General features: G+C 43.5%; 1 protein-coding gene and 2 long non-coding RNA genes across 8 annotated transcripts in view; 1 reads left to right on the top strand and 2 right to left on the bottom strand.

Annotated features, from left to right (window-relative positions):
• KDM2A (lysine demethylase 2A) overlaps positions 1-11,063 on the top strand; it is a 54,727-nt gene extending 43,664 nt beyond the window's left edge. For all 5 annotated transcript variants that reach the window (XM_083618623.1, XM_083618625.1, XM_083618624.1 and 2 more), the window contains exons 18-22: positions 1,830-2,542; positions 4,954-5,117; positions 6,413-6,571; positions 6,766-6,981; positions 8,168-11,063. In XM_083618623.1, coding sequence (XP_083474749.1) covers positions 1,830-2,542; positions 4,954-5,117; positions 6,413-6,571; positions 6,766-6,981; positions 8,168-8,349 — 1,434 coding nt within the window. In that variant the 3' untranslated portion in view covers positions 8,350-11,063. The remainder of the gene's footprint in view (positions 1-1,829; positions 2,543-4,953; positions 5,118-6,412; positions 6,572-6,765; positions 6,982-8,167) is intronic.
• LOC310746120 lies at positions 4,131-6,839 on the bottom strand. Its single transcript, XR_014540491.1, has 2 exons — positions 6,748-6,839; positions 4,131-4,668 (listed from the first exon to the last, which is right to left on the bottom strand). It is a non-coding gene; the product is annotated as an uncharacterized lncRNA (long non-coding RNA).
• On the bottom strand, positions 10,561-19,891 carry LOC310746065. 2 transcript variants are annotated; one of them, XR_014540479.1, is made up of 4 exons: positions 18,488-19,891; positions 14,920-14,970; positions 13,961-14,144; positions 10,561-12,652 (listed from the first exon to the last, which is right to left on the bottom strand). It is a non-coding gene; the product is annotated as an uncharacterized lncRNA (long non-coding RNA). The 2 variants fall into 2 exon arrangements; XR_014540480.1 differs by lacking the exon at positions 14,920-14,970.

Below are 19,891 nucleotides of genomic sequence, written 5' to 3'. Positions count from 1 at the left end.
GTCCCTTCAAAAACACTATACTGTTCACTTTTTTTTACTGATACAGAAAACAAAGTAGTTCTTCTGTCATTTTGGTTTTAGGAGACCAGTGTGGGGAGGAACTCCGTCATGATTAAGACTGGTGTCCTATTTTTATTTGCCTGGGAGTGAACCCCATTGAACTCAGTGGAGTTTGCTTTTGAGTCATCATCTGTAGAATTGTACAGTAATATGGCTACCCTGATATATTGCTTTCAGAAAACTTTGCTTTGAGACAGTAGGTGCCATACATAGAGCATACTTCCTCCAAGGACTTGAGACTCCCTGGGGATGATTATCATTTTCATTCATGTCAGTGCAGGCTCCCATTGGCTTTCAACAGTTATTTTAGGAATTCAGCTTAACTATAAATGCCAGAAAATCTGTGTTCATATGTAGTGACAAGAATGTGTTTGCATTACATCTGTAGACCCTGATGTCAATAGATTGTGTGCAGCTGCTGCATTTTATGTTAATTTTGCTTCAAAGGGAAAAAGATAAGCCTGAGGTTTACAAAAGGATACAACTTGGAAAGAGCCGCAATTTTAATAATGCATTAAGCATTTCTTTCAGACATCTTCTGCAGTGGTAGAGTAACATTGTCTTTGATCTGTATCACTGTAAACTTTGTTTCCTGTCCCTCTGCTGTAGCTAATCCATAAACTAAAGTACAACAGTGTATCATCCTAAAGAGTTTTCTTAAGAGAAAAGTGGCATGTAGGTTAGCCCAGTTTGTGTTCTTCCTTGGCTTCTGCAAGTTCATTTGTCTACAGGAGTGGTGAAAATTTACAATTCTTTTATCTGATCTTTTAACATACCAACTAGATCAGGCATATGATCCATATGTTTTTGAACATCCATCAACCCCAGTCAGCGTGGCCAGTGGTCAAGGATGCTGGGAACTGTAGTCAAACATAAGCAGGACACTGTGCTGACTAGACAAAGGGGAATTAATGGGTGGCATTCAACTAAGTTTTACTCAGAATAGACTTGGTGAAATTAATGGACCTAACTTAGTCATGTTCATTAATTTCAAAGTTAGGTTCGTTAATTTCAATAGGTCTATTCGGAGTAAAACTTAGCTGAATTACTCTCCACCCCAATGTTTCTAACCTAAAATCTCTGAAGTAGGAAAATTAGTAAAGCTGTTGCCATCACTAGAAGAGCTTATTTACATTAGGACTGTAATAGTGTTTATTAACTAAGAAAAAGAAGACATGCTAAATTTATTTTAAAGTTTTGTCTTGCTTTCCTTTAAATCAACCCCATAAATATTTTTATAAATATTTTTATCAGCCCTAAAGATACAGAAGCACCGTTCATTTTTTGTTTGGTTGGTTTTGGTTTTAAGCTTGCCTTCTAAATGCCAATAAAGCTGGATACACTGTTCTCTTTGTATCATTTTTTGGAGATGAGATTGAGAGCAGGGCTGTCCATGTTCATCTCAGTAGTGAGTCTGGGGAAGCTGGCTTCTGTGTGAAGTATACTTAAGCTGCTTAGAGCTTTATAGGCCAAAACAAGCACTTCACATTGTGTCCAGAAGCAAATGGAGAGCAAGCACAGTTTTAAATGCGGGTGTCCTGCACTTTAATAGAGTTGGCTATTGGATAAATGGAATGACAGCAAAGAGTGTAAATTTCACTTCCTTCACTGACACCAGTCTGAAATTAAAAGAGCGTATAATAGCGAGCATCACCCACCCTGATGCATTATACTTTTAAATGGAATGCATTCTACCATATAAATTTCAAAATCTAACTCCCTCCTGTTCTGGTCTTTAAAATGGTAACTTGTTGCCACTCACTTTGCAGAAGCGGAAAATGGATGATGGCGATGATGACACAGTCCAAGCCAAAGTTCTGCGTCCTTTGCGAAGCTGTGAGGAACCTTTGACTCCACCACCACATTCGCCTACCCCAATGCTGCAGCTAATACATGACCCTGTGTCACCACGAAGCATAGTGACACGGTCCTCTCCGGGGGCTGGTCCTAGTGACCATCACGGGCCCAGCCGGGATGAACGCTTTAAGAGACGCCAGCTACTTCGGCTGCAAGGCACAGAGCGCACAGTGGTGCGGGAAAAAGAGAACAACCCTAGTGGCAAGAAAGAGCTGTCAGAAGTAGAAAAGGCCAAGCTCCATGGTTCCTATCTTACAGTCACATTACAAAGACCTACCAAAGACATGCATGGCACTTCCATTGTGCCCAAGCTGCAGGCAATCACTGCCTCCTCCACTAATCTGCGGCACTCTCCTCGTGTGGTCATGCGCCAAAGTTCAGCCAGAGCACCCCAGCGGGGTGGAGATGAAGAAGCAGCTGAGGATGAAGAGGAGGAGGAAAGTGCAGAGGAGGAAGAGGAAAGTGCAGAGGAGAGTGGGGCAGCCAGACTGAATGGCCAAGGAGGCAGGGCTCCAGATAGTGAGGAAATCTGGATGCAAAAAGAGGTGTGGATGTCTGTCTTCCGTTATCTCACTCGCAAGGAGCTTTGTGAATGTATGCGTGTATGCAAAACCTGGTACAAATGGTAAGTGACTGCAGAACTGGATCCGCCGCCTGTTTTAATAGTAGTTCTCTCTTTTTCAGAATGTTTTTATTGAACCCCTAAGCCTCTTGGATCCAATTCTGGGTGCTGGACTATATCTTGCAAATTTATATGTAATATGCAAATGTAAAAGGGGCAATTTGGGCAAAAGGCAGAAAGCAACTGTATTTAATAATACAGTGCATAAACTTGTGGAATTCATGTCACAGGATGTAGTGTTAGTTGCAAGCTCAGGTGGCTTTTAAAGAGGATTACACAAGGCTATTGGTGGATTGTAACAGTTACTAAAAATTGAATCTCCACCTTCAGTACCAGTATAATGTCTAAGTACCAGGAAAATGTTGTAGACAAAGAAGCTTTTGATTTCTCATTCTTATCTTGCTTTTGAGTTCCCATGCCTAGTCACTGCTGAAAACAAAATGGGGTAGAGGGATCTTGATCTGATCTAGTGCAGCCATTCTTAGATAATTATCCTACTAGTCTTTCATCATTTGGGTATTGTCTGACCAAACTCCATGTGTTGCTCCTTTCTGGTAAAGCTGTGTGTAACCAATAGGAATCAAAATGATGGCCTGGGGTTATTAAATCCTAAGAACTTGCTTAAGCAACTCTATGCACCCGAGTTGCTAGTTCTATACTTATTCTATACAACCATCGGACCTAGATTAGATGCAAAATCCTCAGATGGAGGACATGGCCATATTTTACAATTGGCCAGAATTATACTTTCTCCCTCTGTGTCTTAAGGAGCCCATCTCTGAAAAAGGGAGAGATACTAGTTCAACTCCCAGCTTCAGTTTCCCTAAATGCTGCCATCTTTAAGGAGGACCTGTCTTCAAGCATGAGCAGAAAACCTCAGATTCCTTGCTCCCACCCCCCAAAAACTTTCTAAGATGAAGAGTGATTCAAAGGCTAAAAGTCAGAAAAATGAAGCATACCCAATTCAAAAAATTCCGCAGTGGAGAGGTAGAGCAAAGATATAGCTATTCTCAGTCAGCCAATATACACAAATGTAACTCTTAGCCTTATGAGTTATCGGCATAGTATCCTGTCTCAAGCCAATTAATTGTATTAGAAAAGACATGTTACCTGCAATGAACACAGAATCAAAGCTGAAAACTTCAAGGATATTCTGCTGATAGACCAGAGGCATCCTAAATCTGATACAGAAAAACTTAGATGGCAACCTCATAATTCAGGAAGCCTTTTACCAGCCAGATTATAATTTTCCCCCCAATATTAATATGCAAATGTCATACCTGGATATAACTTAACGTAGGAGGAGTATTCCAGCCCTCAAGGGTAAGCAAGAGCCCTACTACTATGAGGAGTAGATATTTAAATCAGTAGTTGAGCCCCTCAGAGTTCAAGGTATGAAATAATGTTGCTACCCTGGGATCGTTTGGGAGGAAGGGTGAGGTATAAATGTAATAAATAGGATAGCATCTCAGGTGTTTCAAAATTAGAAGCTTAGGACTCCAAGGACATTGGGCATTGCTTACCCCTACAGCAAGACAGTCTTACCCCATGAGTTTTCCGACCAGCAGTGGGAGAGTCAGAGAAACATACATATCAGAAAGACATTACTTTCTTCATTCATCAACAACTTCTCAAAAGCACACATTTTTTTAAAGGTGATGATGTAGAATCCCTTAATATAAATTCTCGGTCACAAAGGAATGCAATAATTTTTGTCTTGGATCAATTAGAAAATATTGTAAGTTTTTTTATTATCAACAAAAGTTTTCTTTTCCACCCGATTTTCGTTTACGACTGCGAATAATGAATTAGCTTTAAAGTGTCTTACAAGTTTTTTCATTTCCCAAATAAGATTTTGCGGGTTACCTCTGCCTTGAATATGTTTACACAGAGAATATCTAGGATGATGATGTTAGGAAGGTGAACATATATCCATCCTACTACCTTAATTCCGATTTTCTTTGTTAGATATATAATGTGTAGTTTTCTAGCAGTTAAAGTGTTCTTTGGTTCTATAAAGCTTCATAGATGGAAAAGAATAGACTTGAAGGTGTGTCTAGCAGTAGCCTTCATAGTCAGTTACCTTAGGTATTTTTCAGTGATCTTCAAGAACCATATTTCTATTATCCCTGTGGAAAGAATAAATTTAAGTGTCTCAAAGGAAACACAATATTGTACCAGATACATCTGTTGAAGGGCTGAGGGGAGTTGACTAAGTCCAAGAGAAAAGAATTGGGGTTACCTACCCATCACAGACTGGGGGGGGGGGGCTTTTCTGTTCTCCTTGGTTTCAAAAGACATAAGCACTACTGCTCAGTAAAAGATCCTGTCACAAATAATTGGTCAAAAACCAATAAGTATAAAGAGTTTGTGGAAAGGTGTATTTCTAGTCTAATACAGTGTGTTTCAATTAGGTGTGGTGACAGGAGATTGTGGACGAAGATTGACTTAAGCAGGTACAAGTCCATCACACCTCTGGCACTGGGTGGCATAATCAGGAGGCAGCCAGTCAGCCTTGACCTCAGCTGGACCAATATTTCCAGAAAACAGCTCACCTGGCTCATCAACAGACTACCAGGTTTGTGTTTTAGGCAGCTGGGTGGGTACTTCTTCACTATTTGCTTTAGTTTCAACATTATTGAGTTAAACTGAACATTCCACTATACAGGTCAACTTTGTGGTGCCTGTGAGTGCAGTGGTACCCTTGAAGTTTCCCCCTGGCACCCACTACCTGAACCCCAGCTTACTGGTAGTGAAAGTGGCTACACCCCCCCAGAAAAGTGCATAAAGACAGAAGATGGCAGAGTGACTCCCACTTCAACTTCCAGCTCTGTGTGCTTTTCAATGCACAGATTAGTTCTATTGCAGGCATATCCAACTCCCAAGAAACTGTGATCTACTCCCAGTATAAAAAAACTGGCAGTGATCTACCCATTGTCATTGGAGGGAGGAGGAGCGTGTGTGAGGTTGGTGGATTGCCCAGAGTTGTTGAGCTTTTCGGGGGGAGGATTGCACAGATTTTTTTTGCTTTTTCCCTGTAACTTTTTGTACGTGATAAGGATCCCACGATCTACCAGGATCAGCCAGGGATCTACCGGTAGATCACGATCTACTGGTTGGACATCCGTGTTTTATCGAAACAGACTTTTATGCAGGTTCCCTGGAAAAGCAAATAGTACATACTTATACTCTCCTGGGTCCACTTGCCAGCAGTGGGGTATAGTTACCCACATACTTGCCACACACAGGAGAAACCACAGTGCCCTCTCAGCTAACCTGTGCAGGTCAGCTGAGGAAGGGGGTTATCACTCCTCTCAGTTCATCAGTTGATTGATATGATGACTGAGGTGGGAACAACTTGCATCCTTGTAATAGCAATGGACACCCCCCCACCCCCCAGTGCTGTGTCTACTCTTTAAATTTATTTTTCCCGCTGCCAGCAGAATCAGTAAAACAGAGCTTTCCAAACTGTGTTGCAACACGTTAGTGTGTCGGTGTGTCGTGCGAACGCTCCCCGCGCTTCTCCCAGGGCAGGAAAGGGGTTAGTTTAACCTCAGGTTTGCTAGTAAAACTGAATTACTGTGTCACAAAATGATGCATGTCTAAAAAGTTTGTCACGAACATGAAAAGTTTGGAAAGCTCTGCAGTGGAGTCTTGACGAGCCTCAAAAATTGGCTTGGGGGCCAAATGCATCTCTTAAACTTAGGGTGGAGAAGTCACTCCTACTTAACCTGAAATGAGGGCTCAAAATAGATCATTGGTTTTGTTTTACTCTCTGATGGATTGGGGCTAGTTCCATGCTGTTAACTGCATGAAACATAACTGTTCTGAAGTAGAAGGCACTAATATTTTCCATCTTTTGCTGTGCTACAGGCCTCAAAGACCTCATCTTGGCAGGCTGCTCCTGGTCAGCAGTGTCTGCTCTCAGTACCTCCACCTGCCCCCTTCTCAGGACACTTGATCTTCGGTGGGCAGTAGGAATCAAGGACCCTCAGATTCGGGACTTGCTCACACCTCCATCAGATAAGCCCAGTATGTTTTGCCTTCTGGATATACCAGTATGTTGTGCTTGCTAGTCAGGTGGGGAAGGGAGAAAGCTGACAAGAGTTGGATGCAATGCAGGTCTTAAAAGGGAAAAATTCAGACCAGAGGGTGAAATTTCTACTTGCATGCTCTAGAGAAACAAGAGACTGTGCCTTCCGACTTACTTGCATATCTTCCTACAGGCCAAGACAATCGCAGCAAACTCCGTAACATGATAGACTTCCGGTTGGCTGGGCTGGACATAACTGATGCCACACTCCGGCTCATCATTCGCCACATGCCTCTGCTCTCACGACTTGATCTTAGTCACTGCAATCACCTTACGGACCAGTCAACCAACCTATTAACAGCTGTGGGGTCTTCCACGCGAAACTCGCTCACTGAAATCAACATGGCAGGTTTGTGCATCTTTGATCGTTTCCCCCGACATGCTAAGGGCTGTGGACCATGTAAAATGGGTGGGGAACCTCTGATCTGTTGGCCGCATTTGATCCACCAGCAGTTCAGCTGTGAAGCAGGTAAAGATGTGGCTGCCAGGGTGTGCTCCCAATTGTGCATTTGCAAGGGAAAGTGGGCTTTGACTCGACCACCCCTCAACTGGAGCTTTGGAAGCCCTGTGCAGTGATCCAGCAGGCAGCTGTCTGCCTGTCTGTTCCATCACTGTGAGGGGCTTGCAAAGCTCTTGGTGCAGAGGTCCTCACCCCACCACCCCACCCAACAGCCAGCTGGCTATTGGGCACAGCTGCACAAGGGATTTTGACAGGTGGGCAATTCCGCCCACCTTACAAGTTTACCCCTAATGTAAAGGCTGTATTCCCTCTTGCCTCACCAAGGTTTCTCTCTTGCTGGAAGAAAGAGAAAATACATCTAAATTTATCCAAGAAGTTTTTGCTCCAGACCAGAGGGATAAATGAAGGATTTAGTCCCAGGAGCCTCATAATGAGGCAGGTGTTATTTCCCTTTTTTTACAGGCCTTCCCCGCCCCGCAGCCCTCATTGTTTGTGGGGTTAACAAAATAGTAATCTGAGGCTGCACTTAATCTTCAAGTATTCAGATCTGGATATACTACAATACTGTCTTCTTTAAAAGTATTTGTAGTGACATATTTGAAGCTAGTATCCCTATGTAGCAGAAACACATACCACCTCAATATGCAATACAGGCTGACAGATCATGCCAGATGGAAAATGAGCCTTAAGGGAAATAATCATGTTCCAGCTTTTCTGTCTCCCTCTAGCATAAGAAACTGCTACTAAGGGTCTAATGGTTCATTGTTGCCTGATTCACAAAGAGTGGCTGCCTATGTGTGTCTTGTCAATACAAAAGTCAGACTTGTTCATATTAAGCTGTCAAAAGTTGCGAGGCTTATCAGGTTGAGGTGTGTTGGTATTCAAACAAGCAAGTGCTCTTAAGTCAGAGTTTGAATAGAAGAATCACACTTGCAAACCAGAAGAATCATTTGTGTAATGTAAGAGTCTGGACACTTTGTATTTTCTGAGTGTTTATACCAGTGCATTTGTTCTCTGAACACCTTTGTGGCGCTAGGCATTATGCAAATAATGGCACTTGCCATCTTCTCCACAGGCTGCAATAAGCTCACAGACCAGTCCCTGCTGTACCTGCGGCGCATCTCTAACGTCACCCTGATAGACCTGCGTGGTTGCAAGCAGATCACCCGCAAGGCCTGTGAGCACTTCATCTCAGACCTGTCAATCAACAGCCTCTATTGCCTGTCTGATGAAAAGCTGATCCAGAAAATCAGCTAGAGATTTGCCACACACAGACTGAAGAGAAGGAAAGATCCCAGACAAACCCCTCTTGGAGAGCAGACCCTTTCCTCCCCTCCCCCATTTCCCCCACATCCACAGGCAGGGAAGATGCCTGTCTGACTGTGACTGTAATGTCCCTCCTCTCCTTGGGACTTCTGCAGACCAGAAAATCTCACCAGGCATTTGAGGAAGTGGCGAGATTGCTGGACGGGTGCTCTTGTGGGGTGCTTGCTCATCAGCTACATGCTCTAACTTGATGTTTTGTAGCAGCATTTTCAAGGGGGACGTGCCCCTTTCCTTTCTTCTCAACTCTTCCCCCTCTACCATTATATCCCACAAGAAACAACTATACTTACCCATCAGATTGTGGGGGGAGGATCAGACCTGGATGGTGTAGAACAGGTGCACTTTTGCACCCTGTTTCCCTGCTGTCTTGGTATGCAATTTCTTAATACGTCATTGGGCTTGGGAGTCACTTCTCCTGCCCTTCCACACTCTGCTAAGCTTTCTTTCCTTGCCCTTCAGCAGCTGAACGGGCAGCAACTGCTCTGGGCTGATTACGCAGAGCAGTAGTGTAATGTCTACAGCAGCAGTGCCTCTTGTCTGGTAAGGGACTCTCCATGTGCCCCCAGGTCAGCCTGCAGGCACCTTCCAACATGAGACTAGAGCGGGGGTGGCTAAGTGTTCATACGGAGGGAACCATGTTCTTGCCGTCAACTTTCCCAAGAAGGGGAGTTAAGCGAGCATGCTCATCCTCTGAAAAGATGGCGGCGCTTGTAGAGGGAAAGCTGCAACAGAGCTTGGAGGCTTGGGAGGCACCTAGTGGGATTTCTTACACCAGCGGAAGTGGTCTCTGTCCCATAGTCTGTGGAAAGGAGCATTCTTGGGAGATGCTGGCCGACGAAGAAATGCCTCCATCTTGAGGTGCATAGCTGTTGGCTCTTGAGCTGGGAGACGGGTCAATGCCCCATTAGCTGCCTCTCTTTCTTTGCAATGAATGGCCGGTCCAAAGAACTTCTCTCTTGGGCAGCAGAGAGCTTTTTGCACTTTAGAAAGAAAGGTAATATTTTGGAACCCTATTTTATTTCCCCCTGCCCGAGTGACTGGATGCTCCTTCCAGCTGTCTGAGCTTGTCAGGGTTTGAATGCACACTTTGCACTCTGCTCTCTTCCCCATAGCGATAGCACAAATTAGACTGCCCTTCACCCCGCCTCCCCCTCTGAGCCTCGCATGGCAAAAAAGAGCTCTCCAGTGTCTGCGCAGCAAGGGAAAGGAGGAATCTGGAGGAAAGCCCAATCCACCCTCGCTGCTTCTGAAGCAATAAGGGAGGGGGAGGAATCCACCCCATAGCTCTCTCAATTGCCCAGCCCGATTGCATTGAATGCTGCGGCACCTGAGCCTCAGGGAAGAGCAGCTTCCCCTGCACTGATGGGGGTGGGGGATAAATATCTAGATCTACTGAATCCCAGAGGTTCCCCCTCACTTCCACATGAGGAGCAGGCTTCTTTGCCGAGAGGACAATGCTAGTGTGATGAGTTCCAGAGTGCCTCAGTACACAGGAGCTTTGCTGCAAATTGAATTTTTCTACAGAAAACGCCCACTGATCTCCTAGAAGTGGAAACCTTCTGCCTTGTTGTGTTGGCTCCTGTGGAAAAAAAAATATTGTAGAATCAATCTCTTGCTTTTGTTTTCTTTCAAAAGAGGAAGGTGAGAATAGCCATAAATAGGAGGTTCAAGTGCATCAGCCCAGATAACTCCCACGGAGATCTCTAGGCTCTGGATATTTTGTGTTTTGTTTTGTTTTTCCAAAGTGGGAGCACCTTCACAACTCTCCATATGCATTGGTCAGCCGGAGAAGTGCTGAAATGCAGCAAGTTGGCATGTCAGGAGCATTAGTCTGGGAAGAATCTCGTCCTGCGGCAAGAGGGATAAAACAAGTAGCAGACTGATCGGGTGGGGTATTGGCTTCGCTGTCCTACAGCCTTCTCAAATGTGGCCCTCAAATGACTGTGGCTTAAACTTCAAAGCAAATTGTGATACTTCAATGCCTAAACTGGCCCCCACCTCAGAGGGCAAGTGATGACATAAAGGAAAGAGAAATTATATATGAAATCACTTAGTGATTTAAAACAAAAACATGCTCCCTAAATAAATCTCCCTAAAGAAAGTCACTATTGTCTAAAAGGGTTTGGTTGTTCTTTTGTGTTCTTTTGTTTTTTTGAAGAAATTGTAAATATATATTTTTTGTTGCTAACTTAGAGTCAATCTCCAATGTTGTGCTTTAAAATTAAATGTAAACATTAAGGGTAAAAGAAACCAAGTCTTGCGCTCTCTCGGTTGACATGTTTAGGGTTGGGGGATATTTGGGGCTAAAGGGAGGGGAGCTAGTTGGGATTTTTTCATTTTCTAATCATTTGCCAATAATGGTTTTAGAGAATCTTTCCTCAAACATATTACCACAGGAATGAGAGACAAGTGAAAGGGGGAAGACAAGATACCAGCCTCTGAAGGGAGACCTTGTTTCATGGGGTGGATTTTGGAATAAAAATTTCAAGAAAAAACATGCGGGTCTGCATATTGATTGCAATGTGAGCTCAAATCCAAGGGCAACTCCAGTCTGAATGAGAGAACCCAGTGGGTAATTTATCCTCCCTATATATAGGGACTTGTGTATCCCATGCTATTAAAATTTTGTACTCAGGCAATCCAAATTCTGTGTCCAGAAAAACTGAATTCTCTTAACTTGCACAACCTTGTTCATTCTGCATAGCTTTGTAGGTTTTAAAAAAATAAATAATTATGCCAACTTAGCTAGACATGGGAGGTGGACATTGAACTAAACTGGGTACTTGAAGCCCTATTCTCAACCCTTGGAAATACTGCTTTAAGATTTTAGCAAGCATTACCCCTACATTTTCAAGCATACCTTAAAAGTCATGAGGACTAGGAAGTTTTCTTTAAAAATTATGCTAAATTCTGCATTGTCTACCATTTTCTGCATGCCAAGAGTATATTGCAGCATATAAACAGCCCTGCTTATATCAAATAGAGGAGTGTTTCCAGGACCACCACACAATTCTAGGTCTAAGGACCCATTACTATAATTGAAGCCCTTAAGCTTGTTTTGTCTTAGATGGAACATTGTAATGACATTTTGGGCTGTAAGCTCATTGGTAATTTGTAAAAGATAGTGATATTGTTGCACTTCAAGATGGTAATTGAGTTTCAAGATAAGTTTATGAGATAACCAAGGCGTGAAACTTTATTTCCTTGTAGAGCAGAATAACAAAAACTGAGCAAAAAAACATTGAGATAGAATTCCATTGCAATAGCCGCGTGATTCAAACTCCCAACGCCATCTTCCAGGAATCATGTGTTTTGCTATTAGTTTTGCACTCTTACCTAGCACATTGGGTACATCTGGCTAAGCAAATTTGTAAGGCACAGCCACCTCCCAAATACTGATATTTATCCCAATCTTCTGGCGTTCTTTTGCATTCACAATTTGTTACATTTTCCTCTCATGCCCAATTAGTGCTTTATTTTCTCCAATGCCTTTCCCTGTCAGCTTTTTAATTTTACGGGCTTCTTGCATTGCTCCTACCTGAGATACAACGTAATCCTTTCCTAAACAAGAGTAAGTTTTTATCATAATTTAATGTAAAAGTAACACATACATTTCTTGTTTTGTATGCAAGGTACAGGTGTATCAAGGGCATTTAAGTTGGCTGTTCTTATTAATTCTATTTGTAGACCACCCTATACCTGTAGATCTCAGGGCTGTTGTAAGGGACTATCCCAAAAAAAATTTTAAAACAACCAGACATTTATTTTTAACAGGCTATAGCATCTATATCTGGCCTTATACTTTCTTAATATTACTAAATATAGGTACTCTTCAAACTATATGAATATCCACACAATGAGAAGTGGTAGACTCTCCTTCCTTGGAGGGTTTTAAACAGGTTGGATGGCCATCTGTCATGGATGCTTTAGCTGAGATTCCTGCACTGCAGGGGGTTAGACTAGATGACCCTTGGATCCCTTCCAACTCCAAGGTTCTATGATAATATCTGAACTATATCCAGTTCCTTCTGGCTCACATGCTACAACCTGTTGGTATAAATGTAACTTCAGGGCACTGTGGCCAAAACTGATTTCTGGACTCAATTTTCAAAACATGTTGGAAAAATCGGAAAAGGCTCGGGAAAATGAGTACTGTAGATACCTGGAGGATGGGGGAAAGATCTCTAATTCTAAGCTGCCCTGGGAACACTAGTGTTGAGGATACAGGATAAAGCTGTCAAATAAAAACAAGTTTTCATTCTATGTATTGGCTTCTGATAGGAGCAAGTGCTAATCTAGCAGAAGTATGCTGCTAGCTGAAAAATCAGGTAAATCTAGTTCATGAAGACAAAAAGTTCATAATAGCAAGGCCAACTCGTTGGAGCCCTTTACGGAATAGCCTTTGGGGCACTTATTGAAGATGCCCTGACTTAACAAGTGACTGAGAGAATGCAGGAAATGCAGTATGAAATATGCTGGCCTATCAGGAAAGCAAAGATCATGTGAGCTTATACGCGCAGATCTGTAAAAGAGTGTTAAACATGTCACTTCCTTAGCGTATGTATATGAAAGCCAACTAAAGAGACTTTGTAAGAAATGGAATTAACGAAGTGTCTTCTGCAGGTTGGTTTGCAAGCTTCTCTTAGGAAATGAGGTATACTTTGTGTACATTCTGTCAAAAGCTAATGCTGATGGTATATCCTTTATAACTGAAACCGAAAGAAATGTTAGAAGGTGGACGCAAACCTCAAAGACTGCAGCTGTCATGCAGTGATGCATTTGGACTGTCTTGAGCAGCCCCAGGTTTAATCCCTGGCATCTCCCAATTAAAAGGATCTTTAGAAGAAAGATGTCTGTGTGTGGCCTAGCAGATCCACCACCAGCTCTGGCCTAAATTGACCAGTTTTCCGACTCCATATAAGGCAATATTTTATATGCACCAGCATCTTTGCTACTTTGAAAACACTGTCTCTCATTGGTTGCACAACTGTCAGATAATAGAGCACAAATAGTTGAAATTAATAGCAAATTAATTTCCTTTGATTTTTTAAAATCTTTGTACTTCTGTTTGTGAAAATATTAATTTCTCTCTCTTCAGCAGCATTTAAACTGTGCTTTCTATTGCCCCAGCTCCCCCCACCCCAACCAACACCCTTCAAAAGCAAGCATTGGTGGTGTATGTTGCCACCGTTTAACTTAAAGCCTCAAATTTGGGCAATGTTTGTGGCTACAAATTGCTTCCTCCCTCTTGGAGGAAAAGTACCATCTGCTGAGCTTAATTTGTAATCTCCATATTTGGGGCCTTTAAACATCTCCCTAGAGTCCAATTTCCTAAATCCATACCACCCTCTTCCTCATTCATGGATTGATTAAAACCAGAAAATTGCTACTTGAGCCAACGGCAGCTTTTGGATGTTCTGATACTCTGCAGACAATTTATTTGTGTATATCCACAAACCATGAGGTGGGCAAAATATTTTTGATTTAGATTAATTTATGTTTGGGGTCCCCGTATCACAAGAGAAGGATATGTACTGTGTACCTCTTAATCTGTGTGCTTGGTCTGGAAGAAGTTGAGTGTTCTCTGAGGAAGTTTTTAAGGAAAGATCAGATCATAAGATTCACACTTAAATGTCCACAAGGTTCTAGATTTTGAATTTTGAAGCATCCTGATGTAAAATACAGAAGGCTCCTGAACCCTCGCTCATGGATATGTTTTGGTGTATCTGCAAAATAGCAATGTATTTTAAAAACCAACATGAGTACAGTCGCTGTGGGTAAAACCTCAGCGCCTAGGACTTGCCGATCGTCAGGTCAGCGGTTCGAATCCCCGCGGCGGGGTGCGCTCCTGTTGCTCAGTCCCAGCGCCTGCCAACCTAGCAGTTCGAAAGCACCCCCGGGTGCAAGTAGATAAATAGGGACCGCTTACTAGCGGGAAGGTAAACAGCATTTCCGTGTGCTGTGCTGGCTCGCCAGATGCAGCTTGTCACGCTGGCCACGTGACCCGGAAGTGTCTTCGGACAGCGCTGGCTCCCGGCCTCTTAAGCGAGATGGGCGCGCAACCCCAGAGTCGGACACGACTGGCCCGTTCGGGCAGGGGTAACTTTACCTTTACCTTTACCTTTATAGACAACATGTAAGCACATTCAGTGCAAGAGGTGAACAACCCTGCAAACGCTGGCACAACCAGGTCACTGGAGGATGAAAAATAAATCCATATACCAGGGGGCTGTGCTTGGCCATATGTCTCTACATATTTATTTGCAAATGTGCATCTCCCCTTTAAATATTCATGCTGTTCACCATGTAGTTATTGGTACCAGTTGGCCAGTATTTTCCTGGCCTAATTAGTAAAGCCATGATATCAAAAGTTGGCCACCCTGTGTGAGCACACGAGGAACATCTTACCTGGGTGAGGTGTAGAATGGTATTGAGGTTCTATATTAAAACAATGTTAATTTGCTCTATTTACTTTATTACCTTATTTATGTATTTACTTACTAGTCATTTGTTAGCTTTGTTTTGTTCTTCCACCGAAGTATCCTAAGATGCCTGAATCAAGCCAGTGAGGGAAAATAATTAAGCCGACAATCCTCTCTACCTGGGAGCAAATTCAATGGGACTTGTGTGTGTGCATGGCAAATAGCTTGGGATCTAAGTTACTAGATAGTATAGACATACAACATCTGTTAGATTTCTATCCACATAGATTTACTACTCAAGCTTGAACCTTCTTGTAGGTAGCTAAGAGAAGATTTTAGTTGCTCAAACTGTAGAGTGAGTTGGTACAAGGCTTTACAGGTAGAGAGGGGATTGTTGCATAATTTTACATTTACAAATGCCCTATGATGTAACATACGTAACATGAGAAAGCTTTAAATCTGTGGGATGGGGAAAATTAAATTGTGGTGGGGAAAATTAAATAGTGGGAAAAGGGGGTCAGATCTTGAAATGGGCTTTCCGGACTACGTTTGTAATATTAGTATTGTCTCTTACTTTTCCATAAGGTGGTCAGCTTTGAGTCCCCATTTCTGCAAAAACCATTTTTCAGATGAGGTTTAACCCAATATTACTTCTCTAATTGTTACAAAGCAGAGAAAGCCCCTTGGGAGAATTTGGAAACCCTTCAGCAAAGGCTGTTTTCTGTTGGTCTAAGCCAGGGGTCAGCAAACTTCAGTCCGGGGCCCGGATACGGCCCACCAGGCTCATAAATCCAGCCCGCGGAACTGCCGCCCGTTTGGTCAGGCCCTGTGCTGAGCAAAACTGGTACAGCATGGCGTTTCCTTGAAAAGAAGCCGCAGATGCCTCACCACACTGGGACTGACTTCCCCGACGCTGGCACAGCTGCGGATTGGCTGCAAGAAGTTCCTGCAGCCAATCCGAAGCCTCGCCACCCACATGCTGAGGTAAACCCGGTGCAGCCATGGACGGAGAGGCTGGCGGGTGGGCAGCAGGTCTGGGCTGCACCATGGGCATCATGACGGGCGCATTGGGCGCATTGTGGGCTTCAGCCAGAGCTTGGCGTGCCTGCTGGCCCCGTGCCTGGTGCCCGGCTCAGCACACCTGCTGGTGGTGCGCTCGGCGGCCGCGCCGGAACAGCTGGAGGGTGAGCTGCGCGCCACCTGCCCAGCGCTCCACATGCATGGGCCGCAGCACATGGTGCACGCCACCTGGGAGCTCTGCAGGGATGGGCTGATGGAGCGGCTGCTGCTCGTCAACAAGGCCGGTGAACGGGGGGCACCGAAACATGCTCCTGAGCGCGTGCAGAACACGTTCCTCCAGGTCCGGAGGCAGCTGCAGGACTGGCTTGCAGGGTATTTATATTTTTCAAAATATAGTGCGGCCCCCCACAAGGTCTAAGGGACAGTGGACTGGCCCCCTGATGAAAAAGTTTGCTGACCCCTGATCTAAGCTCATATATCAAACCAGACTAAAGTTCTAATGTGCAACTGGAGGCCTGAATATCCTAGCTGCCATTTAAAAAAAATAAAAAATAATAGTTCTACCTAGATACAGAGGGGTGATTTAAAATGATACCGCATCTATAAAAGCATCGAGGACAAGAGAATTTAAGAAGGACCTCACTGGGACTTGGTCACAATCCCATGGCCCTCCTTATAAAATGCAGTCTCTGATTCCTGACCTAGAGCCCACTGTCCTAAAGGACTGTTCTGTTCAGTGAGCTGTAAAAGTTGTTTCATTTTCCTTATTGTCCTGCTGTCTTTCCTCATCCCTTAACCTGCTACAACTTTGCCTTGACTTCTGCTTGCCCCGCCTGTTGATGTCTTTAACAGAGGTGCTCTGAAGACAGGGCAGCCCCTCTTCCTGCCATTGGCTTAGCGGCTGTGATGTCACAAGAAGGCCCCTGGCCTACGTATAGTAGAGTCACGGGCCACATTAGAACCTAAACACCAAAGTCTTCTATTATTACTTTGTTCCTGTCGTTGAATTCATCTGCAATTACACTGCGGGTTTTGAATGGCACTTCGTTGGTAAAGATTAATCTGTTATGTGCATGTACAGAAACACACACATTGAGAGTCTGGTAAAAGGCTTGAAAACCAGTCATATACCTGACTCACCATGGATGGCATGAGCCAAACTTACAGCTCCTGATATTGACTGCTATTTTGTGTTTTAAGAAATTAAATATGAGTTATTACTAGTGGGCTTCATCTAATAATCTGAGAAACACTTCTGCTTGTGACTAACTGGTGGAATTTGGCTGACAAATCTGGATTTTGACTTGCACATTTTGACTTGAGTGTCGGAGACGGGATTGAATTTTGCTGTTTTACTCTGTTGTTGGCTTCCAACTTAACATATGGAAATGGTCACAAAATCTTGGGCATTCGTATTATGTTGATGACTCACAAGTTAAACTGAAGTTTAGCAGCAATTTTCCAACCTGAACCCAATAGTCTTTATTGGAACTAAGCCTGAAATCCTGAACCAGCTTGGTTCTAATTTTTAATAAGCTGTTTCAAAAGATCTCTATTCTGTGTTTTCTCCATTCCTAGCCCTCCTATGTGATGTTACAATGTAATAATAAACCACCTAATTCAAGTGATCTTGAATAGCTGTTCTAGGAGGTTCCAGAGGGGGTTTTTTTCATCCACAATACTGCTTTTCAAAAGTGGAAGCTACAGTCACCAAATGTTTTCCTTGCCAAGTAAGGTCATAGTGATCCCATTAATAAAAGCTGAGTGGAGTATGTCAAGCCATCTATCCATGCAAACATCCTCAAGCATGCAGGGGACTGAAGGCTTTAAGCTATCTTCTCTCAAAGAGGTACCTGGTGTTCAACAAGCAGTTGTGTGACTGGGGAGATGGGTTTTTGATCCAGAGAAGGGCGGCTAGCCATTTTCTAGAAAAAGTCAGAATGGCAGCTTCAGAAATAACCCAATCAAGTTGTCATAAAGATCCTAGTTCTATCTTCCACTGATTTCTCAGTCAAGCTTATCTTCTACCCCACAGAGCTGAAGTGAAGTAACAGTGCACACGTTGTCTGCAGGGCCAAAGAACTGAACCCAAGAGAGGTTGCAGCTTAAAAAGTTGCCCAGTTATTTCCTTGCCAAGGAACAGTGTTCAAAACCAAAACATTTGTTATTTCATTTTTTAAAAAAGCACCGTATCTATGTCACCTTTGCTTCAGACTTGTTTCTTCTTTTGTCAATAGTATGTAAAATGCTTCAAAGATTTATCAGATTTTATCTGTTGCTCGTAATGAAATTTGCCTCTACAACTCTGAAGACCCAAAGTAATTTGTATCTCACAGTAAGGTAATAGCTTTAACAGTGTAGACTGGAATTGAGAGGAAGTTGCTACATGATTACAGTATAGGGCCTCTCCCCTACTCAGATCCCTTCTATTTCTGCCTAGCAGGTAATATTCCTTTCCAGTTCAGGATACTTTAAATATACATACAGCAAGACAGAAATTCCAATCCCTGCCTTCCACTGTCATTTGGTTAATTCATAACCTCTGGTTCAGAGATTTTCTAGCAAAACTTCTCAAGAAGCTGTCCAGAAGCTTCCTCCATGAGATCAGTACCAACAGACAAATTTACCTGAAAGTGAAAAGGCCATAGAGTTCAGTAGGTGATACAGAACATGCTGTGCAGGCAAGAGTCCCAGGTTCAGTCCTTGGACCTTCTCCAAAAGCAGGCATGGGGAACCGTTGGCCCTCCAGATGCTGCTGAACTACAATGCCCAGCAACCCTGGCCATTGGCCAGCTTTCTGGGGCTGATGGGATTTGTAGTGCAGCAACATCTGGAGGACCAAAGGTTCCTTGCTGCTGTCCCGGAAAATATCAGGCAGTGGGTGATGGGGGAAGAGCCTCTTGCAAAGAGCTGGTGCTAGTCAGTGTAGTGGATTGTGCTAGGTGGCTGGAGAGTCTGACTTGGTAGAAAGCAGATTCCTATCTTCCGAAATGCAGCTTTCCCATCGCTCCCAACTCCCCAGCCCCTACCCCAAAGCTGAATTTGGGAGGAGTGGCATCGTCTGAACCAAAAGGGTCCCGCTAGTGCTCAGCATGTGTGTGTGCGCACCCTATACTATCCTCTACAACACACAGGGTTTCCATGATGACCTGGCTGAATTCTACAGTAGTCTTTTGATATGGAAAGTCAAGGCGGAAAGTTTGAAAACCACTGTCCTAGTTATGCAGGGCCTAATAAGGAAATGTGTGTTGGCTTCCCCTGGAGCCCTACAGTACTTACATCACTTTAAACATATTATTTCCTGGCCACATATATGGCATTTTGCCGGCTTCTCCTCCGCAGGAAAAATTGGTCTCCTGCCCCAGGGTGGAGAGCGGTTTCTGTTGTATGGTCTCACTTGGGCGAGGATGATCAACAGTAGTTGCTCTTCCTCCTCCTGGCCCTAGGTGAATGAGCTGGTGTGAACAATTCCAAATTATAGTGAATTCTGCTCTGGAGTAGGAGTGGGTAGACTTTGTTAACTTTGTGGCCCCTTTCTGTCACTTAGTCTGTGCATATATGGGTGCAGGATCAGAAGCCTAACTACATCAGGACTGCCATATTTCAAACAGTGAAAATCTGGACAGAAAAGTTGTTGAGCTTTCGTTGCTGTTTGACCAAAGTTGTTGAGCTTTTTGGGCTGCCACCAAACATCCGGATTTTCCTGGACATTTACCCAATTTCCGCCTGGACACTGCTGCCGACGGCAGTATTTCGTATATCTCCAAGAAAATCCAGATATATGGCAACTCTAAACTTCATTGAACTTTTCTTGTTGTATTCAGATAAAATGTTCGTTGAAGCAATGTTATTTTTAGGTTTTCCTGCTAGAGCAACAGACATTTACTATACTGTGTAGTGGCCTGCTGATGAAAAACAGAGCTGCAAGAGCAAAGGTAGGGAAGAGTAATAATTCCAAGGACTGAAATGTAAATGCCTCACAGAATCCTCCTTGGAAACGTACCCTGGAATTATCCACACTAAGTCTCCCA

This window comes from Podarcis filfolensis (genome assembly GCF_964270895.1).
Source record: "Podarcis filfolensis genome assembly, chromosome: 1".
Classification (NCBI taxonomy): domain Eukaryota; kingdom Metazoa; phylum Chordata; class Lepidosauria; order Squamata; family Lacertidae; genus Podarcis; species Podarcis filfolensis.
Note: the sequence above shows the minus strand (reverse complement) of the source record. Positions and strands in the feature narration are given on the sequence as shown.